Source organism: Heptranchias perlo, chromosome 22, assembly GCF_035084215.1.
Source record: "Heptranchias perlo isolate sHepPer1 chromosome 22, sHepPer1.hap1, whole genome shotgun sequence".
In the NCBI taxonomy this organism is placed as follows: domain Eukaryota; kingdom Metazoa; phylum Chordata; class Chondrichthyes; order Hexanchiformes; family Hexanchidae; genus Heptranchias; species Heptranchias perlo.
In genome coordinates, this window is record NC_090346.1 from 5,323,589 (window position 1) to 5,342,104 (window position 18,516).

Below are 18,516 nucleotides of genomic sequence, written 5' to 3' on the forward strand. Positions count from 1 at the left end.
AAGCTGAAGAATTTCACCAAAAAATATCTAATTATACATTTCCTGATTTGCTAGCAGCAACATTTGCAAGAAAACATTCTTCACTGATGAAAACTTTTACCAGACAACATCAGTGCTATACTGAAAAGTATGGTGGCTGCATGACTAAGGGAAGTTTGCCATGTAATGTACAAATCCCACTCTTCAAAATCCCAAATTCAAATTGAGCCTTCAGTAATAAGCATGTTGGAAAAAGAACACAAGCACAGGTAAAAGCAGCTCTGCTTTAGAGTTCTGAATGGACCTCACCAGATGCTAATGAAAACTACAACGAGTTAGAAAGCAACACATTTTCAGATCCAATTCTGAGTCTCCAGATATCAAGGTTCAGTCAACAAAACTACCACATGCACATCAGTGACAAACTCTCCAGTATCATCATCCACATTAATAAAGTCACCATGTATGTCAATGTGATTTCAAACTGGAACTCCTTTTTACATGGGTGCCAGTCTTTTGATCAAATAAAAATGAAGATATAAATTGATCACGTGGGATTTGAATCACTTAGTGTTTCTCAACAAAAAGCTTTAACTGAAGAGTCTATTATAGTCTAGCTAAGGGATTTAACAGGATTATTGTCTCACAAATTTAGCTATCTGAATTGATTTTCAACCGAGGAAAGCATACCCTGTTTACTTGACTCCATGTGTCGTTCAAAGTCAAAGGAAGGTTTCCGAGATCATGCACTGTCGATGACGACCACGATGAAGGAGCACTACAGACAAAAAACAAACTCTGAGTTAACAAATACATTGCTATAAGTGACAGTTTAGTGCTCCAACCCATATGTACCCGTGTTCCAACGGAAAATAATCTGTAATGAAAATCCTCTAAATATTAATCCTCAATCTTATCTGAATTACACTGAGCAATTTTAAAATTTCCAAATCCAAAACCCACAAATCACTTTCAAAATCATTCCCATGGAAATATACAGGGATTTTCCTAATTGGAATGTGAAGGAAGGAAAGATTCCAAAATGAAGAACCACCCTTTTCACACATGTATAACTACGCTTCCTCTGGCCACTGGCTGCTGGAGAAGGCAGTGAAGTGCTTAGGAACATAGGAAACGCTATGCAAAGAAACACCAGAGCCCTGATTTTAGAATGGAGGTGGGATGGCAGCCGGGGATGGGGGGGGGGGAGCAGTGAACGTGCGCATGGGTAACCCAACCAATAAAATATGTCCGTTTCCCATGCGATTGCATGTGAATTGGTGCCACTTAGCGTGGCTTCCGGGTTTGCCGTCGGAAAGCTGCACAGCCGGCGGACTGCGCTCTCGCATCACAAGCTGTCTGCTGGAGGAGCTCTATTTAAAGGGCCATTGCTCCAAAGGCTTTTACTGGAGCAAAGGCCCAGAAATCACAATGGAGCAGCACAGGGGCAAGGGTGCTGCAAAGTGCAGCGACGCCTCACTGCAGAAGCTACTGGACGGAGTGAGGAGGAGGAGGAGGGAAGTTTTTTACTCCGCGGGCGGGAGAAAGTGCCCTGCCTCTGCCACCAAGAAGGCCAGGTTCGATCTCTGTTTTGAATGTACTCAATGACTGAGCCTCCACAGCCCTCTGGGGTGGAGAATTCCAAAGATTCACCACCCTCTGAGTGAATAAATTTCTCCTCATCTTTGTCCTAAATGGCCTACCCTTTATTCTGAGACTGTGACCCCTGGTTCTAGACTCCCCAGCCATGGGAAACATCCTCCTTGCATCTACCCTGTCGAGCCTTGTAAGAATTTTGTATGTTTCAATGAGATCACCTCTCATTCTTCTAAACTCCAGAGAGTATAGCCATAGTCTACTCAATCTCTCCTCACACGACAATCCCACCATCCTAGGAATCAGACTGGTGAACCTTCGTTGCATGGCAAGTATATCTTTTCTTAGGTAAGGAGACCAAAATTGTACACAATACTCCAGGTGCGGTCTCACCAAGGCCCTATATAATTGCACTAAGACATTTTTACTCCTGTACTCAAATCCTCTTGAAATAAATACCATTTGCCTTCCTAATTGCTTGCTGCACCTGCATGTTAGCTTTCAGTGACTCATGTATAAGGACACCCAGGTCCCTTTGAACATCAACATTTCCCAATCTCTCACCATTTAAAAAATACTCTGCATTTCTGTTTTTCCTACCGAAGTGGATAACTTCACATTTCTCCATATTATATTCCATCTGCCATGTTCTTGCCCACTCACTTCGCCTGTCTATATCCCCTTGAAGCCTCTTTGCATCCTCCTCACAACTCACGATCCCACCTAGTTTTGTGTCATCACCAAACTTGGAAATATTACATTTGGTCCCCTCATCCAAATCATTGATATATATTGTGAATAGCTGGGGCCCAAGCACTGATCCCTGCGGTACCCCACTAGTCACAGTCTGCCAACCTGAAAAAGACCTGTCTGTTAACCAGTTCTCAATCCATGCCAGTATATTACCCTCAATGCCATGCGCTCTAACTTTGTTCTCCAACCTCCTGTGTGGTACCTTATCGAAAGCCTTCTGAAAATCCAAATACACCACATCCACTGGTTCCCCCTTATCTATTCTACTAGTTACATCCTCAAAGAACTCTCCCGCACCAGGATCCAGTGCAGGAAGCGGCTCAATGACCTAACTAGGTCAGCAAAAGTAAGTACACTTACTGATTCTCCTGCATTCTGTGTTTCACAACACCCCCCCACCCCCCAAACTTATTCTGCACTGCCAAGACTGTTCCATCTCATCACTCCTCACACCCACTTAAGGCTCATTCTCAACTTATCTGCACTTCCTCACCTCCCCATTAGTCACCCCACCACTACCACTCAACCCAATCCTCATCCAACATGATGGTTCTGTCTGGTACTCACCCTCTGATGCATCTCTTTCACAGTCAGCCTCACCCAAAGCAATGCATTCATCGGTTGGCCACTTCACCATCACTCACTCACACGTCTGTTCTTTCTCCCCTTCTAAGAGAATAGAGTGCAAAATGCACGCGAGAGGGCGAGGACTTGGGAGGGGCCACAACAAATAGTGGTTCTCACAGGCGCGGAGCAGGAAGTGCTCGAGATCAGCCGCACCCTCGAGCGCCTGTCCGTCGGGGACGCCAAGACTGGCACCCCACAAATGTCTGGTGACACAATGTTAACAATGCTTGCCATGTTCAACACCTCAGTATGCTCATCGCAACATGACACATCTGTGATGATGCTTAATATTGGTTTCTGTTCTCTTACAGGGCCTTCAACGACCACAGTGACAGCAGGGGGCGATTCCTCAGAGGACCTGCTGGCCTCTGAGGGTGCACCATCTCATCTTAGTGAGCCATCTACCAGCGCAGATACTCACACCTCGGTGGGTCCTAGTATTCAGTTAGTTGGGCTGTCACCTGGTGAGTCACCACACACAAGTGAGCACGAGCAGACACTGGTGGCAGGGACAGCTGTACAGATTCCGCGTCAGTGGGAGCACTCCTTCCAGGCTCTGGTCAGCTGGAACGCAGATGCTGAACCCCAGGGACCATCCTTTAAAAGGAGAATGATCGAGGGACAGCGGCACATTTGCAAGGTACTGGTACAGGTGCCACGCACACTCTCCACAATAGCACAGAGGATGGAGGAATCCAACTCCTGCATGAGTAGAATGGTGGCACAGGTAGGTGAGGGAATCTCTGAGATAGTGTCGCAGGGACGTGAGTAACTGTCTCAGATAGTGTTGCAGTTGAGTGCGGGAATGTCTGTGATGCAGAGAAGGCTAGCCTCCGTTGAGCTTCAAGCACGGCTCACAAATGAGTCCATTCAGGCCCTAACAATGGTCGTTTGGACGCAGGGTGAACCACATTCTGCAGCCTTAAACAGGGTGACAGATACGTTAGAAGTGGCCTTCCAACGCATCACACATGTCCACCACACTGCTGTCCAGCAGGGTGTGGGCCTGGCCCAGGGGAGGGATGATGCTGAAAGGGGAAATGGAAGTGGGGACATCACTCAATGCGCTCCCATGTCCCTCTCGTTGCCCCCCTCTCAACCAGTACCCGCAATGCGGCCTCCTCTCCAGGTGGCCGAGTCTGCACCTGCACAGGTACAGGTGGAGCAGTCTTTGGAGCGGCCCTCACGGGCTCCAAAACCCAGAGGGCATAGGCTGAAAGCATCCAAGCAGTCAAGGCATGAACATGAGCAATCTGCCACTACCTCTGCTGCAGCCACAGGGAATGCACCACGTAGAAGTAGTAGGAAGAGAAAGGCTAAGGTTTTGTGATCACGAAGGGTATGCACAAGGGTGTCTGACAGACTGTCATGTTTTTCATTTATATTTGTTTTTTGTTAAACTCACATTAAATGTTATGATTATCACCATTACTGCCACGTCTTGCCCATTCTTGACCGGCTTTTGTGATAGGGCCCTTTCATGAGCTTCATCACTTAATGCCACCCATTGGGTCACTTTACAGTGGGTGTGTGTGTAGTTGCAGGACTGTTTTGTTCAGGGAGGGGTGGCAAGGCTGGTGATGTTGCTCGTCCTCGGATGTAGTGCTGAATGCAGCCATGGCACATCCCATCCTCATCCTGATAGTGTCAGTTTGAGGGGGTTCGAAAAGTTGGTAAATATGTGTGAACAGAAGAATAGTGAGTGGAAAGTAAGAATTTTCAGTGAAAACACAAAGATGCGCCAGCCAAAAGTTTGTCTGAGAGAACTGAGTGCCCTGCTGCAATAACTCATCTTTTCTCTCCATCTGTCAAACAAGCATTTGAATGTCCAACTGGCTGCTGGCTGAAACATGCCTGGTAGAACATGGAGTGTTTCCCACCGCACTGGAAACACACTGAGGATGTTTGAAAATCAGACTCCTGCCTCAATGTGCACAAAATTAAGTACTTCAACTATCTAAATAACTCTCTTAACTGTCATCCCGCCGGTTTTAATTGCCGGTGAGACTTCTGTATTGGGGAGGTGCGTGCGCACTCAGACCCACCAGTGGGAAACCTGGAAGTCTGCGGGTTGGAGCTGGGTTCTGAACCAGATCGGGATTTCCTCAATTTTCGGAGCCCCCCCCCCAGCCCCCAACGCAGCTGCACTTGGATTCCAAAATTGAGCCCCAAGGTTCATCTCATTCGCCTTCTGCTGTCCTGGTAGTCGCATGATACAACGATGATGGAGTTGTTGACTAATTATGACAATCACTTTCTATAAATTAATCTACAACAGACCCAGACATGAGGTACAGAAGGCCACAGTGGTAGAAAGCTATGGAAACCAAAGTTCCAGTCACCTGTTCTTCCTAAGCATGCTTACTCCTTCCCTTGCTAGAAGATGGCAGATTTTAGGCTCAAGTCTGTTGTTATTTCTATCACCTGCATCTACTGGGCTGATTGGTGTACACGGGGATTGTTGTATAGACAGTATCCACATTCCCCGTAGAAAGTTCACAGTATTACAAGAAGCAATGAAGCATGAAATTAAGCAGCCCTGTGTAATCTGAATGGAAATATATGAACATTTCACACTTACCCGTATTTGGTGGCTCCACTGATAAGCAGCGCTTCAATTGCCCTTTTCTGATCCTCTCTATATGAGGTGCACTTCTTTAGTGCGTCCAAAATGGAAATATCAGATTCAGTGATAATGGATCCCTCGAGGTCACAGACCAATCCACCCAGTACTGTAACACTCTCCTTCGTCAGATTCCTGCCATTAATTCCCTAAATTTTTGGCAAAATGAGCAACATTAATTCAACAGTAGAATATGGTTTTTTGCACACAATTGAAACTCAGTTGATCTTCACCACTTGAAGACGACAACGTTGCATGAATTACCAATGCCATTATTCATCGTTATTATCGAGAAAATTTGAGAAATCTTCATCTGATCATGAGCTTGATTTTAGGCACAGGTTGCATGGATCCCAAAATATTTGCCACTGATGAACAGTGCAGCATTCATTCTTTCTCATGACATCATCAGGGCAGTTTTAAGAAAAGAAACCTCTTTTCTGATCAAGTATAATGGAAGTGAAGTGTAAAAGAGGAAAGATCTCGTGTTTATGTTATCCCAAAGAATTCTTCGGAAGAGTGGACATTGTTGTTTTGAGGGCAAACATGGGAGCAAATTTGCAGATTCAGGTCACACAAACAGGCAGAGAGGGCCTCAGGTTAACTTTGCACGTGAACGACAGCACCTCCCACAATGCAGGACTAAGTATCAGTATTTACTATGTGTTCATGTCCTAAATTGGGACTTCAACCCACAACTTTCTGACACACGGGTAAGTGTGTTACCACTGAACCAAGCTGACCCAACGTGAATTAATAGTTTTGTGCCTGGCAGCTTTAAGATGAAATAAGATGCAACATACGTAGTCTGCTAAGCAAAGCCAATGGGGGTAGTTTTAAACCCCCCACCTCCCAATGACAGACAGGAGTGGGTCGGGGGGAGGGGGGTTAAAAATGAAAAATCGTGAAACCCGAACTCAACCCTCCGCGAATGCGTCCGCTTCCGTTTTAACCACGGCGGGTATAGTGTCGCTCGAGTAACCCGCTCAGGAAAGTCGGGTCCATAATTATAATATGTTAATGAGGCTACATTCCTGAGATTTTGCCAGCCAGTTGAATTTGACGCTGGTCAGCTGGGTTACCAGGGCTTGAGAAACCAAGGATCCAGCAGGTTTGAAAATCAGCTCAAGAACGCTGAAGAAAATATTCTGCAGCAATCGGATTCCCCCACCCCACTCCAAACACGCAGTGTTTCTCAGTCCGCCCTCCCTCCCGACTACCGACCCAACTTCTCCCCCAGCCACCAACCCGCAATGTTTCCTGGTCCACCAGCCCTCCCGATTGCAGATCCGACCATCCTCCCCTCCCCACCAACCTGTGATGTTTCCCAGGGACCATCACCAACAGTCCTCGGCTGCGGCCATCTACTGTCAGACTGTCAATCTGGCCAGCTACCGGGTGGGAAACGGTGTTAAAAAAATGTTTGAGGTCCTGCAAATAAATTCACCTGGACCTCTGCATCGCTGACATTTCCGGTTTTCCACCTGCAATCAGGTGCCCCCGCCCCCTCTAAATATTGGGGCCAATGAAGTGTGCTTCATAAATGCTTTATTACAATCTGGGAATCTCAAAGCAAAGGACTATTTCCTGCAGTCTATCAGAATATTTGAAAGCTTAGAACTTAGACAATGCTCAATATCATGATATTAATGCTCACATTGTAAGCACAGCCTAATGCATTTGTGGCCAATTAAGACATTTTATTTCACTGATATAATGACATAACAACCTTTACTCATTCCGATATTCTCAAATTCTTATATTCTAACCAATGCACCAATGATCAAAATTCATAGTGATGACTGACCATTTTTGAAAGGACGTAGCTATGGTAAATAGAGTGAAGAAAGATCACCCAACAAACGGAGCTGATACCCGAGAACTGAATTATCAGCAATTTATTCTGACCATGCATATCACTTAGGTTTGTATTGGAGTACTGGCTCTTGAAGCTCCCTCCTCACTTGTCATTCTCATATGAAGGTGGAATGATGAGACATTCCTGGTAAGCCTTCATTTGTGTCAATGTCTGATTGGCTAGAGGAGTGAAGCTCCTTTTCACCATCATCAGTGCTGCTCAGGATGCTGGTTTCATCAATCCCTAGCTTGTACCTGCTGAGCACATTATTCTTACCAAACAAGTTCTGGCATCATTCAATAAATTTTGTCTTCTTGCTGATCCTTTTCGGAAGATATGAATGTTTGATTGTCCAACTAATTTGAAGAATGTTTGGCAGTTGGAAGATGTTCTGAAATCTGCAGAGCTTAAAAGTGAAACAAGAGATACGTTCAGATTACATTAAGGATGATCAATAGATTTATTGGTAACTTCTGAAGTCCCTCTTTTCTCTCCTCTTCTCCCTGAAGACGCTGAGGACAATAGTCACAATCCCTGCCACTGCCTTCACATCATCTCATTTTTTAACATTAATTTATGTTTTATATCCACATGGAAAGAACTAAATATTAAAATTGAAAAAGCTTGCTGGTTGAGTCAAACTCAAACTAACCAACATTCTATGTTTTTCTTTTGTTTTCCTCCTGACTCATTCTATAAGGTATTTTTTCCAATAGGTGTCCCAGAGGCATATACCTTTATTACCAAACATCATACACAAACAGTGGTAAAATAGACGGTGTAAGTGATCTGCTCCTGGCTGCCGGGTGTTAGTAGAACTCATTAATCTCCCCATTAATTGCCTGCCCTGCTGCTGGGGATGTGCATATTCTCCAAGAATTTCTTTCTTATCCCTTTTCACTCTTACTTCATTTCTCTATTTCATTCATGGTTTCAGCGAAAGTGAACGATTTTCTAAACTACCAGGACATGGGAGGAAATCATATGCTTTTGGGAAATGGTCTAAATTATTACATGAACAGTCTATTGAGCTCAAGTCTTAACATTTTCCAATAGGTCACAATCATGCGAAAACAATAACACTTTTGCTCAATGTGCTCCAGTTACATCACTAAGGAAGTCACAAGTCAAAGCACTGACAGGTCTCTACAGATTTTGGTGAACATTATCAATACTCCATTCAACAAAACAATTCTGAGGAAAATTCAGAGGAAATATGACATACTTGAAAAACAGCAGAACATCCACAGGGAAGGTGTCTATAGCTGATGGAATTCCATTAGAAGTTAGTCTTGCAGACATACAGCTCAACTGAAAAGAGAGGCAACAAATTCATATTGAGGACAGAAAAACAAGAAGCCAACAAGACCTACAAAACAGGACAATTTTTGACAGACCTTAAAAAGTTACAAGGGTCACATTATATCCGATGTGTTTTGGTCCCAAACATTACAAATGAGCTACTTTCAGTCCAGCTTTGAACATGTGGATGCTTTAGTAATACTGGATATGAATTGTGATATTAATCAATTCTAAAATGCTCAGATAGAAACAAAATGTGTTTTCTTGGCGGTGTTCCTTAGTACACCATGTTGTCTTTTGTTGCACGTACTTGGTTATGTGGTGGCTTTCCTTGAGGCTGGTGAGCAGCAGAAAATAGAAGAATTTGCCACATTGCAAAAACCAACATTTCACCTCCACGTGTTGAGTATTAACTCATGCAATCCCCTTGTGACTCAACTCAGCTACATTTCAGACTTTCACTCATAGTTGATTTCTTTGAAAATTGGCCAGAGTTTACTTGAATATCAAGTCGGGAAGCTATCACATTTTCTTTAACTCAAGTCAATCTTGCAGTTAGATAGTTGAATTGGGATCTTACAATGTCAAATGCCCATGCTGTAAGGTGCTGCAACTCAGTCACATGTTCGAAGTCAACTGTGCCAGTTTGTCACGTACTACCCTTGTATTGACATTGTAGGGTGGATTTAACAAAATTTGCTGCCAGCATTGACCTTTGCGGCTCAGAGCTCATATCGTGAATTTAAACACAGAGGTGAACGAGTCCCCTAGGATTTTCCATCCATTAAAATTAATTTTACTTTTACATTCAACCCAATCCACCTGCAGTAATAGACAATGAATCGGATTACAATCAAACCTTCCTCCAGTGGATTTTTGTGAATGATCTCACCTGACTTTCATCAAGCATGGCCCCTTTACCCTTCATTGCTTGAACAAGCTGAATAAATGTAGTAAAATTCAGGGTCTTCACTGCACCACAACTGAAGCCTTGTAGGACAGAGGGTGAGAATCTGAAACAAATAACGGCATCATTAATTCATTTCTAAACACCTCACTTTCAAACCTGTTTTCACAATCTCTACACCATTTATATTTGTATCACAATCACCCATTGAATGATGGTATCTAGACTTTACTAAATTTTTATAACAGCCACTAAGTGATTATACCTGGACTTTATTACATTTTACCTGTTTTATCACTGGGATATACTGGGCCTAATTTAACAACCATGAGGGTCTGAGCCATGGGATGCGGACTTTCACACTTACATTATCCTACTTTAGGGAAGTTTTCAATCAGAAACTCTGACGTGGGCCAAATCGTCCAACTCTACTTCATCATTTCAGCTGCAAGTTCTGCTGCAGCCTAATGTGGGCTAAATGTGGCTCATTGTGTGCCTGAAATCTTAATTTTATAGTTTAGAGCTGGTATGAACAGGAACTTTTGGTTTCTAATGATTTTTGGAGATACATTAATCAATTGGAGCTCCCAATGGTGGGACCCAGAAATAGTCATTGTCGCTGAATTGGACAAAATATTCAGCTGGTAAACAATGTTTTGTGAAACTAGTGAGAGCATTCCATTCACAACAGGTTTAATAGCTGATTTAAACAAACTGTAACTCAGTTCCTTGGGAAAAAATGGTTCTGCTCTACAGCTGCTATATCAAGGCCCAAACTAAACTAAATTACACAGATGGTGATATCGACATTGTGTACATGTGATTTATATCAATTAGTGTTAATTTTTTTCAGGTCGTGTGTATCAATTGGGGCTCTCTTGTATCCATTTATAAGAGAGCTTATCTAGGGTGTGGTGTGTGTAATGTGGAGCTCTGTGAATAAAGGCTTGGAAGCAACTGAAGACCAGGCTCTCGTATTTTATTCTTCACCACCAGGCTATCCAGCTTATAACAATACAGGTTGAATTACTCATTTGAACAAACTAGAACTCAGTTCCTTGGAAAAAAATATTTCTGTTCTACAGATTGTATATTACAGCGCAAACTAAACTACATAAATGATGATATAGACGTATGGAAGATAATAGGCAGAGAACCAGATAGGTTGTAAAAGATTATTGCTTACTTCTTAAAATTGTTGTTCTTTCTGACCACATTTTCAAAGAACACAGCAGACTGTGGGACAAAAGCATTTAAATCATTAATATACGCAATGGAGTTACAGACTGCTTTTATACTAACACAATCTCACTGGTTTCTGGGGCAGCATGCTTGATCAGGTCTGTTTTTAAAATGTGATGTAAATCTTTGAATTAATGCACATTTGCCAATTGCAGCTGAATCATTGGGGTCAATTTTAACAGGTCGGGAGGGGGAGAGGGTGGCACGTTCAGGACAGGCAGGGTCCGGACAGGAAGGAAACCCCAATGGGGATCACACCGTGAGGCTCGGGCTACTTTAGCTCCCGGGCCTCATTTAAGTAATCCAGGACAGTCTCCCTCCCGAAACCGGCAGACCTGACGTCAGGGCAGGCAGGCGGGAACAAGAGTCGAGTTGGGAGCCTTAGGATGCTGGGGACCCAAGGGAATGGTCCTTGGCATAAAGTTAGTGCTGGGCAAGGACTTTGGCAGCTGATGTCATCACCAAGAGGGCTGGGGAGGCCCAAGGACTCCTTGCGGGGCCTGGGAGGAGCACTGCTGCTCCTCCCTGGCCAATAAGGATTTCACAGAAAAGTAATTTTTTTTTAAACCTACCATGGCATCTTCTAGCCAGTTGGGTCACCTGCCATGGTTCGATTTTTGGGGTTTACCTCATGCGGGGCTCCTGAATCCAGAAGTTAAAATGCCGTCACGCTGCCAATGACGTCATCAGACTGCGACTTTTAAATTTAAATTAGGCTTTTGCTTGCCTGCAGCGGGCTCCTCGGCTGACTTCAAAATCACTAAAGATAAGATGTCACCAGGCATGAACGATGGGGCCTCAGGCCGGTAAGTGGACTCGGCCTGATCTTAACCCCTCCCACGCACCATTCTCGCTGGGCGAGGGGGGTTAAAATCGACCCCACAGTCTTTCCAGGCATTAGCTTTGAGTTACAAACAATAGAATCATTTACCTGACTGGGAACCCACTGTTTGTTGTTGACGTCATTGAGGTTTAGGTTTGAATTTAACAGCACAGGTGGGACCTCTTTGGCTAGAACAGATGGAATGTTCTTTACTGTTGTTACAGGGTCATTTACATTCCGCAACACCTGAGTTAGAATGAAACAGAATATGACTGAAATCAGAACATACAACACTCTGCAAGCAGTACATGGAGATGATAACAGTCGTCAGACAAGACTATTATAGAAATATCGGCAGCAGTAGGAAACAAGTTAGATTGTAGATTAATTTCTGATACCATTGATATATACATCCCATGCCACTCACCTGCAGAACACAGATCACTCGTATAGGTTGTGGTGCTGCTCCAATATTCTCAACAAATGTCGGGTTGGAGATGATACGGATGAACAGTGCAGGATCAATGCCTTGGAACACACCGCTTGGAATACCAGACACCAAGCTTCCCAGGCCCAGCAGATTCTTTGTGCTACTGACCTAGTTTAAAAGCAGAAGATGAATCAAAAGCTGTGAGTAGGTGTCACTGGATTAAGTCAGTTTTCCGCTTTTTGTAGCATGACAGTGTGATTAAAAAGTTGTCTGGCTCCTTACACAATTGAGCAGAGAGAAGGTAATGAGAAATAACATAAAATATTCTGCAGTCGCTTCACCTCTCCACACTTGGCTTAAAGTTCAATTGCTCCCTCCCTACACAAGAACCTGGATCCATAAGGACTATTGCATGGTGCTGAAGATCATTAGAACTCATGTAAGTAGGTAATGATGAACACAGCATAAAGGACATCCTGGGTAACACTGGACACCTGTTTCAAACATAATATTTAAAATTTGCTAATTCAATTGGACTTGTCAAAGAGGTGAGTTTTGGATTAAGATGAAATCTGGTGTCAGCCAGATATCCACTCCAGGGGCCCCAATTTGGTTTACTAAGGCAGCGTTCTTTACGTGCCAGTGAATCATCATTTCAGATAATTGAACAAGAGGAGAGTTATGATGTGGAATGCACTGCCTGAAAGGGTGGTAGAAGCAGATTCAGTCGTAATTTTCAAAAGGGAATTCGATAAATACTTGAAGGGGAAAAATGTGCAGAGCTTTGGGGAAAGAGCAGGAGAATGGGACTAATTGGATAGCTCTTTCAAATAGCAGACACAGGCACGATGGGCCGGATAACTTCCTTCTGTGTTGTGTGATTCTATGATTGGTAATGGTCTTCCAGCTGTATACTGCACCTGGGAAAGCTATTATCTCAAATATAGACACTAAACTAGTAAACTAACACACATCAGATGCTATTGTCTTTAGAGATTATAAATTGTTCATTAATTTCATTCAGCCATTTATCAATATAATTAAATTAATTTCTGATTTATTCAGCTCTTACCTGGAAGCCATTTCTGAGTAACTTGGTTACAATTGCATTGGCCTGGCCAGTGTTCCAGCCTCTGACATTACCCAGGCTTGGCAGGGCTTGCTCCAGAGTGTTCCCATCAATATCTCCGACCTGTGACACTGATAGTCCAACAGCTGTTTGTCCCAAAGAATTCAAAGTGCTGACTGAAAAGTTGTCAATTTTGCTCACTAAAGCTATCGACAGCTGAAAAAGAAACAAAACTAGCCTTAATACTGGGTGTCTTTCTGAGCATACGTTTCAAGTAAAGTCACAATTTTTTGCAGCGAATCTTTCCTACTTACCTTCAGTTGTTCATCTGTTGGACCTTCTGCAGGTAACGTTCCAATGGCTGTTGTGTTAAGTGGCACGTTCAGCCCACAGACTTGGTTTATCTTTCCGATTACAACAAAGACTTGCTGTGCAGTCAAGGACTGAAGTAGATTAGTATCGGTAATGAAGCAAACCAGGGAGTTTGGCAGACTGTAAAAGATGTCAGTCACAGATTAATATATCTTTCAGAACCACAGGGCTCTGCACCCTATAGCTACAGTAAGATTTATTACCAATAAGAAGGTCTTAAGAGATTTTTGCAGAGTATCACATTGAAAGGGTGTAAGTACTGACACAGAATTCAATGTTATTGGTCCAAAAACGTAATGTGAGAATTTTTGTGAGTCCTGTGACTTTAAAATTGTGCACTACGTCCTGCAGAATGTTTAAAGTCTTCAAGTCAAAAAATATTTTAAATGTAATTTCTTCTAAATGCATAGAAAGGAGTCAGTAACTAGTGTTGGATGAAGAAGCTGCCTTAGGTAGAGGAGCTATATCTCTATGGTTAAGTTTCTAGAGCCTGTTATGTAGATCGAGTCTGTCATCTAAGTCATCATCTTTCAGTGCGTCTGTTATTTTTCTTAATCCTCACTGGTTAAGTGTTTAAGGCTCTGCATTTTGGTTATTTTCTACAGTCGTTATTCACCAATCAGATTTGACAAAATCTCTCCTAAATTTCATTTTTCTCCCCAATTACATATCAACCAAAAGATTCAACCCAATCACATTCTACCAAAATAAAGTCTACCAATCAAATTCTACCAAAATAAATTCTACCAATCACAGTCTGCCAAAAGAAAATCTATCTAAATTCTACCAAAAAAATCTACACAATTGCATTGAATCTACAAATTCTACCAATCATTTCTACCAAAGGAAATTCTACCCAATCAAATTCTATCAAAAATGGTTCTATCCAATCAAATTCTACTAAAAAATCAATTCAATCATATTCTACCACAAAATTCCATCTAATAATATTCCAGGCATATAAAAAGTCCACCAACTTACCCATAATCCAATAAGCATCCCCCCTCTTCCACAAACAGCACGATGCATCCTGATGTGTCTCTGAACATCCTGGACTTCAAGTACACCCTACCCCCTGCCCCACACTTGATGATATCCAGCTGGATAGCTGACTCCCCAGGTTTGATGGGCTGATGCTACAGCCCCAGTGTAAACAAACAATATGCACAGGAGTCAGTCTCTATTGTAAAACATTACAATTCCCAGAAACGACTACATATCCAGGCCTCACTAATGCAGGAAAGCACACACAATGTTTGCAATCATGTACAAATTTATTTGGCTGATGTAACACGAGAAACAGAAAAAGAAAATCAATGTTAGCTTATGCATTCATATAACCAAGAGCAGTCAAAATAACTTTTTAAAAAATATATACTTGTTTGTAAATATTGGTAATGACTTAATTGCTATCACTATGCATCAGATGTGGTGCACGGCTCAGTCTCAACACCTGGCTTCGAGCTGCGAGGAGTTGCCATCAAAATGAGAGGGTTCACGAGCCAGCTTCCAGCTTAAGCCTGGCAAAAGCAACAGGCAAGACAAGCTGGAAGCTTGGGCAGCTTATATGTTAATTCACTAACAGGGTACTGCTGGAAACTTAGCATTTATTGTTTAAATGATATGAGAAAGCAGGAGCAAATTGCAACTAAAATATATATAGTATAAGAAGTATACATAATACACTTAAACATACTGATTATTTATTATATACACAACATATTTTAATACTTGTATACATGTGTGAAATACAAATTATATCTTTTTATTGATAGGTTTCACATGAGGAACAGTAACCACAAAGTAGAACAGAAACAGGTTAAAGAAAGAAAAACATAAAATAACCCATCAATCCATCCTAGATGACTAGAACAAGCATTTGAATGGGAGCAACCAGTTTGAGATATAACCCACAGCCCAGGTCTACAGAACCAGTGTCAGACATAACCCACAGCCCCAGTCAGCCTCTTCAGTGATTGAAGTACTCGTCTCAGACGGAGAATACTGAGCAGAATTAACAGTGAAAAGGAAGGGAGATTGCAAGTTTGAACCCATATTACAGAAATTGAAAATGCACATCAGCTCAACCATTAGCAGAAAAAGATCAATAAATTATGTCTTATGTTTCTGGACATTTTCGGCCATTTCAAAATGGTGCATGGTTAACCTTAGAACTTCTCTATCAACTGTGATTGTTGATTGATAAGGCTGAGCATGCACCATTTTGAATCTAAAATTGTAACTTTTCTATAGGGCATGTTTCTGAAGTCCTGTGAATAATTTTAAATTTGTTGCTTACACATCGGAGAGGGCTCCAATGTTATAAAGGTCACAAGTGGACTGGGCTCCAGTGTATCAATGCAGGCTGGTATGCTGAATGAGGTGAGCTGTAGTGCTGTCCACAAAGGTAGATGTGGCTCCCGCTGCTGAGGTCCAGACCAGGCAAGTGGCAAGTGGCCTGGACCCATGAAGAGTATTAATATTTCTTTAAAAATCTCAGGACTGATTGGCTCCCATACCAAGGAGGCCAAGGGGAATGTGCCCAGGGTCGGTGAATACCTGGACAGCTCACCCTTCCCCCTCACACGAGGGGTGGAGGCTGAGATTTACGAACGCATGGTGCCAGAGATGCATAAAGCAGTGTTTGCGCCAGCCTGTCCCATGTGCTCTCCCACAGACCCCACAAACTCCGGTGGTGTCAGTGCTGAATGGCACCAGTGGACGCAATCCCGGTTTAACAGGCAGGAGCAGGTTGCATGGATTTTCAGCCTCAACGTTTGTAATTCACGCTTTTACGGGGAGATTTTCCATATCCTCACCCATGCCAAGGTATGGATCAGAAAATGACAGGTGTACACATGTAATGTTCCCATTTGCACTCGAACCAAACCAGGTACCTCAGAAAATCTACCCCAAAATGAAGGTGGTTGTTTTTTTCATATCTTCCCTTAGAGAATAGTGTGAAGTAGTGGAAGGATTTGCAGGCTGATTAATAGTTTGACAGGCTACAACGTGAACCTGCTTTCCATGGCTGTGACCATCTTTATACCAGCTGATAGGGTGGTTAGTCCTATATGGCTGGAGGGTTTTTGGACTCCTGCAATCCATATAATGAGGGGTGGGGGGAGGCATCCACACCTACTGGACACGAGTAACCCGCTGGATGTCAACCTGGAATTCAGAGCCGAAGCTCCAGTCATCACTCAGTGCTACTGCTAAGCTGAAGGGTCGCTCCATGAAGGTAGTGAGAAAGAAAAGGAAAGAAAGGCAGAACAAACTCCAAACTTAATTTCAGCACTACTGCAGCCTATTGGAAACAGAGACGGAGGGAAGAAAGAGACAGATGTGGTTCGGATGGAAATGGAGGGGAAGAGGTTTGGAGAGACACTCCAACTGAAGGCAAACAGAAGGAGAGATACCTTGTCTGGGGTTATGGGGAGGGGTGGAGAAATAACCAGTTTGGCAGAAGACCCCGTTGAATTGAGGTGCAAGAGCAAGCAAAAGAGAAACACAAGCACGCACACCAATGCACACGCACGTACACAAACGCATATACACACTGTTAAGCAACAGAGGGAGGTGAAAAAAAGAGGGAGAAAGAAAAGCTGTTTCAGTCATGCATTTCTGGCTCTGCAGGGAGCAGGAAGGATGGTTTCTGTCAGGGCTTAATGGGCCTAATTTATAACCCAGTGTACCATTCCACTCACTAAGCAAACCTACTGATCAACTACTAATACTATACAGTCAGATAGAAGCACTTTTGATCCCATCAAGCTTTCTAATAGCTTAATTCCTTGAATTAAAAAAAATATTTGAAGTTTTATTTTACACACGACAGTGATAATACTGATAATATGATAACTTCAGAGAAACAGAAACCAAAAATATGAAGATTTGCAATCGATCCCACTTTTAGAATGCGGTTTATTTGTTTCAGATCTATAAATATAATGAACAGAATCTTCCATTTCACATGTTATGAAAATATCAATCATTGGAGACGTACCTTGAAACATTAAAATTTGGATTGTGTTCAACCAGGAAGTTAAGGTAGACCCTTGAGACTTCACTGACTAATGATATACTTGCTAGAAGTGCCAGGTTTTCTGGGTTTGCTGCGAATTCTTGAAGCTGCACAGAGTTCGAGAGAAATTAGAAATATTTACCTCAAATGACACAATGTTGAGGAGAATTTAAACTCCCCCAACCCAGCAGAAAATAGGTGGGCAGATAGTTGAAAGGGAATGTGTGCAAAATGCACTCTGTTCCCACTCCATTCCGATTTTACAATGCCTGATTTTTCAGGTGTACGAGACGCAAACCTGAATCAGGCAAGAGCCTCGTACACGTATGCAAATCGGGGTCCTATTACGTCAACTGCACCCTGACCCCATCTTAACCCAGAAGAGAGTGGGATGGCTGCAGTGGGCACTCCAGCAGCTACAACCAAGTCTGAAGACTAAAGAGGTCTTTCCAGGTAAGTTTAAATCTTTCCTTTGTGGGGTCAGGAGGAGCGGGAATGGAAAATCATTCCCACCATCCCTGCACTTACCTTGGGCCCGGCTGGCAACCTATAGGCTACCCGACTTTTCACTGCTTCACTCCGACTTCCCTCCCGTTTTGGGCTGGAAGTCGGCCAGCGGCATGTTAATAAGACGCTCCCGGACAGGCCGGCTGCTCACAAGGCCACTTTCCCACTATCCTTTCTACTTTTTAAATGATGAAAAGTTACGGTCTGTGTTTCTATGACACACAATTGCAGTGAACACTGATTCCAACAATACTCCAAAGTGGCATCAGTGCCAAACTCCTAACGTAAAAGCCTATCAGATGGAAACTATTAAATCAGCTAGCAACCTAATTCAGAACTTCATGTAACTGGATCTTTGAGATTAGGTCAGTTCTCTCTCGGACCCATTCATTAACATCCCAATC

At 42.9% G+C, this 18,516-nt stretch overlaps 1 protein-coding gene across 1 annotated transcript; it reads right to left on the reverse strand.

The window, feature by feature from the left end:
* Positions 1 to 265: 265 nt before the first annotated feature.
* LOC137340894 (uncharacterized) lies at positions 266 to 16,818 on the reverse strand. Its single transcript, XM_068003696.1, has 12 exons — positions 16,724 to 16,818; positions 13,524 to 13,701; positions 13,213 to 13,425; positions 12,138 to 12,308; positions 11,819 to 11,956; positions 10,832 to 10,881; positions 9,631 to 9,751; positions 8,662 to 8,747; positions 7,713 to 7,842; positions 5,537 to 5,727; positions 670 to 757; positions 266 to 304 (listed from the first exon to the last, which is right to left on the reverse strand). Exons 1-12 carry the CDS (start codon positions 16,816 to 16,818, stop codon positions 266 to 268), a joined length of 1,500 nt encoding a protein of 499 aa, XP_067859797.1.
* Between the last annotated feature and the right edge of the window lie 1,698 nt (positions 16,819 to 18,516).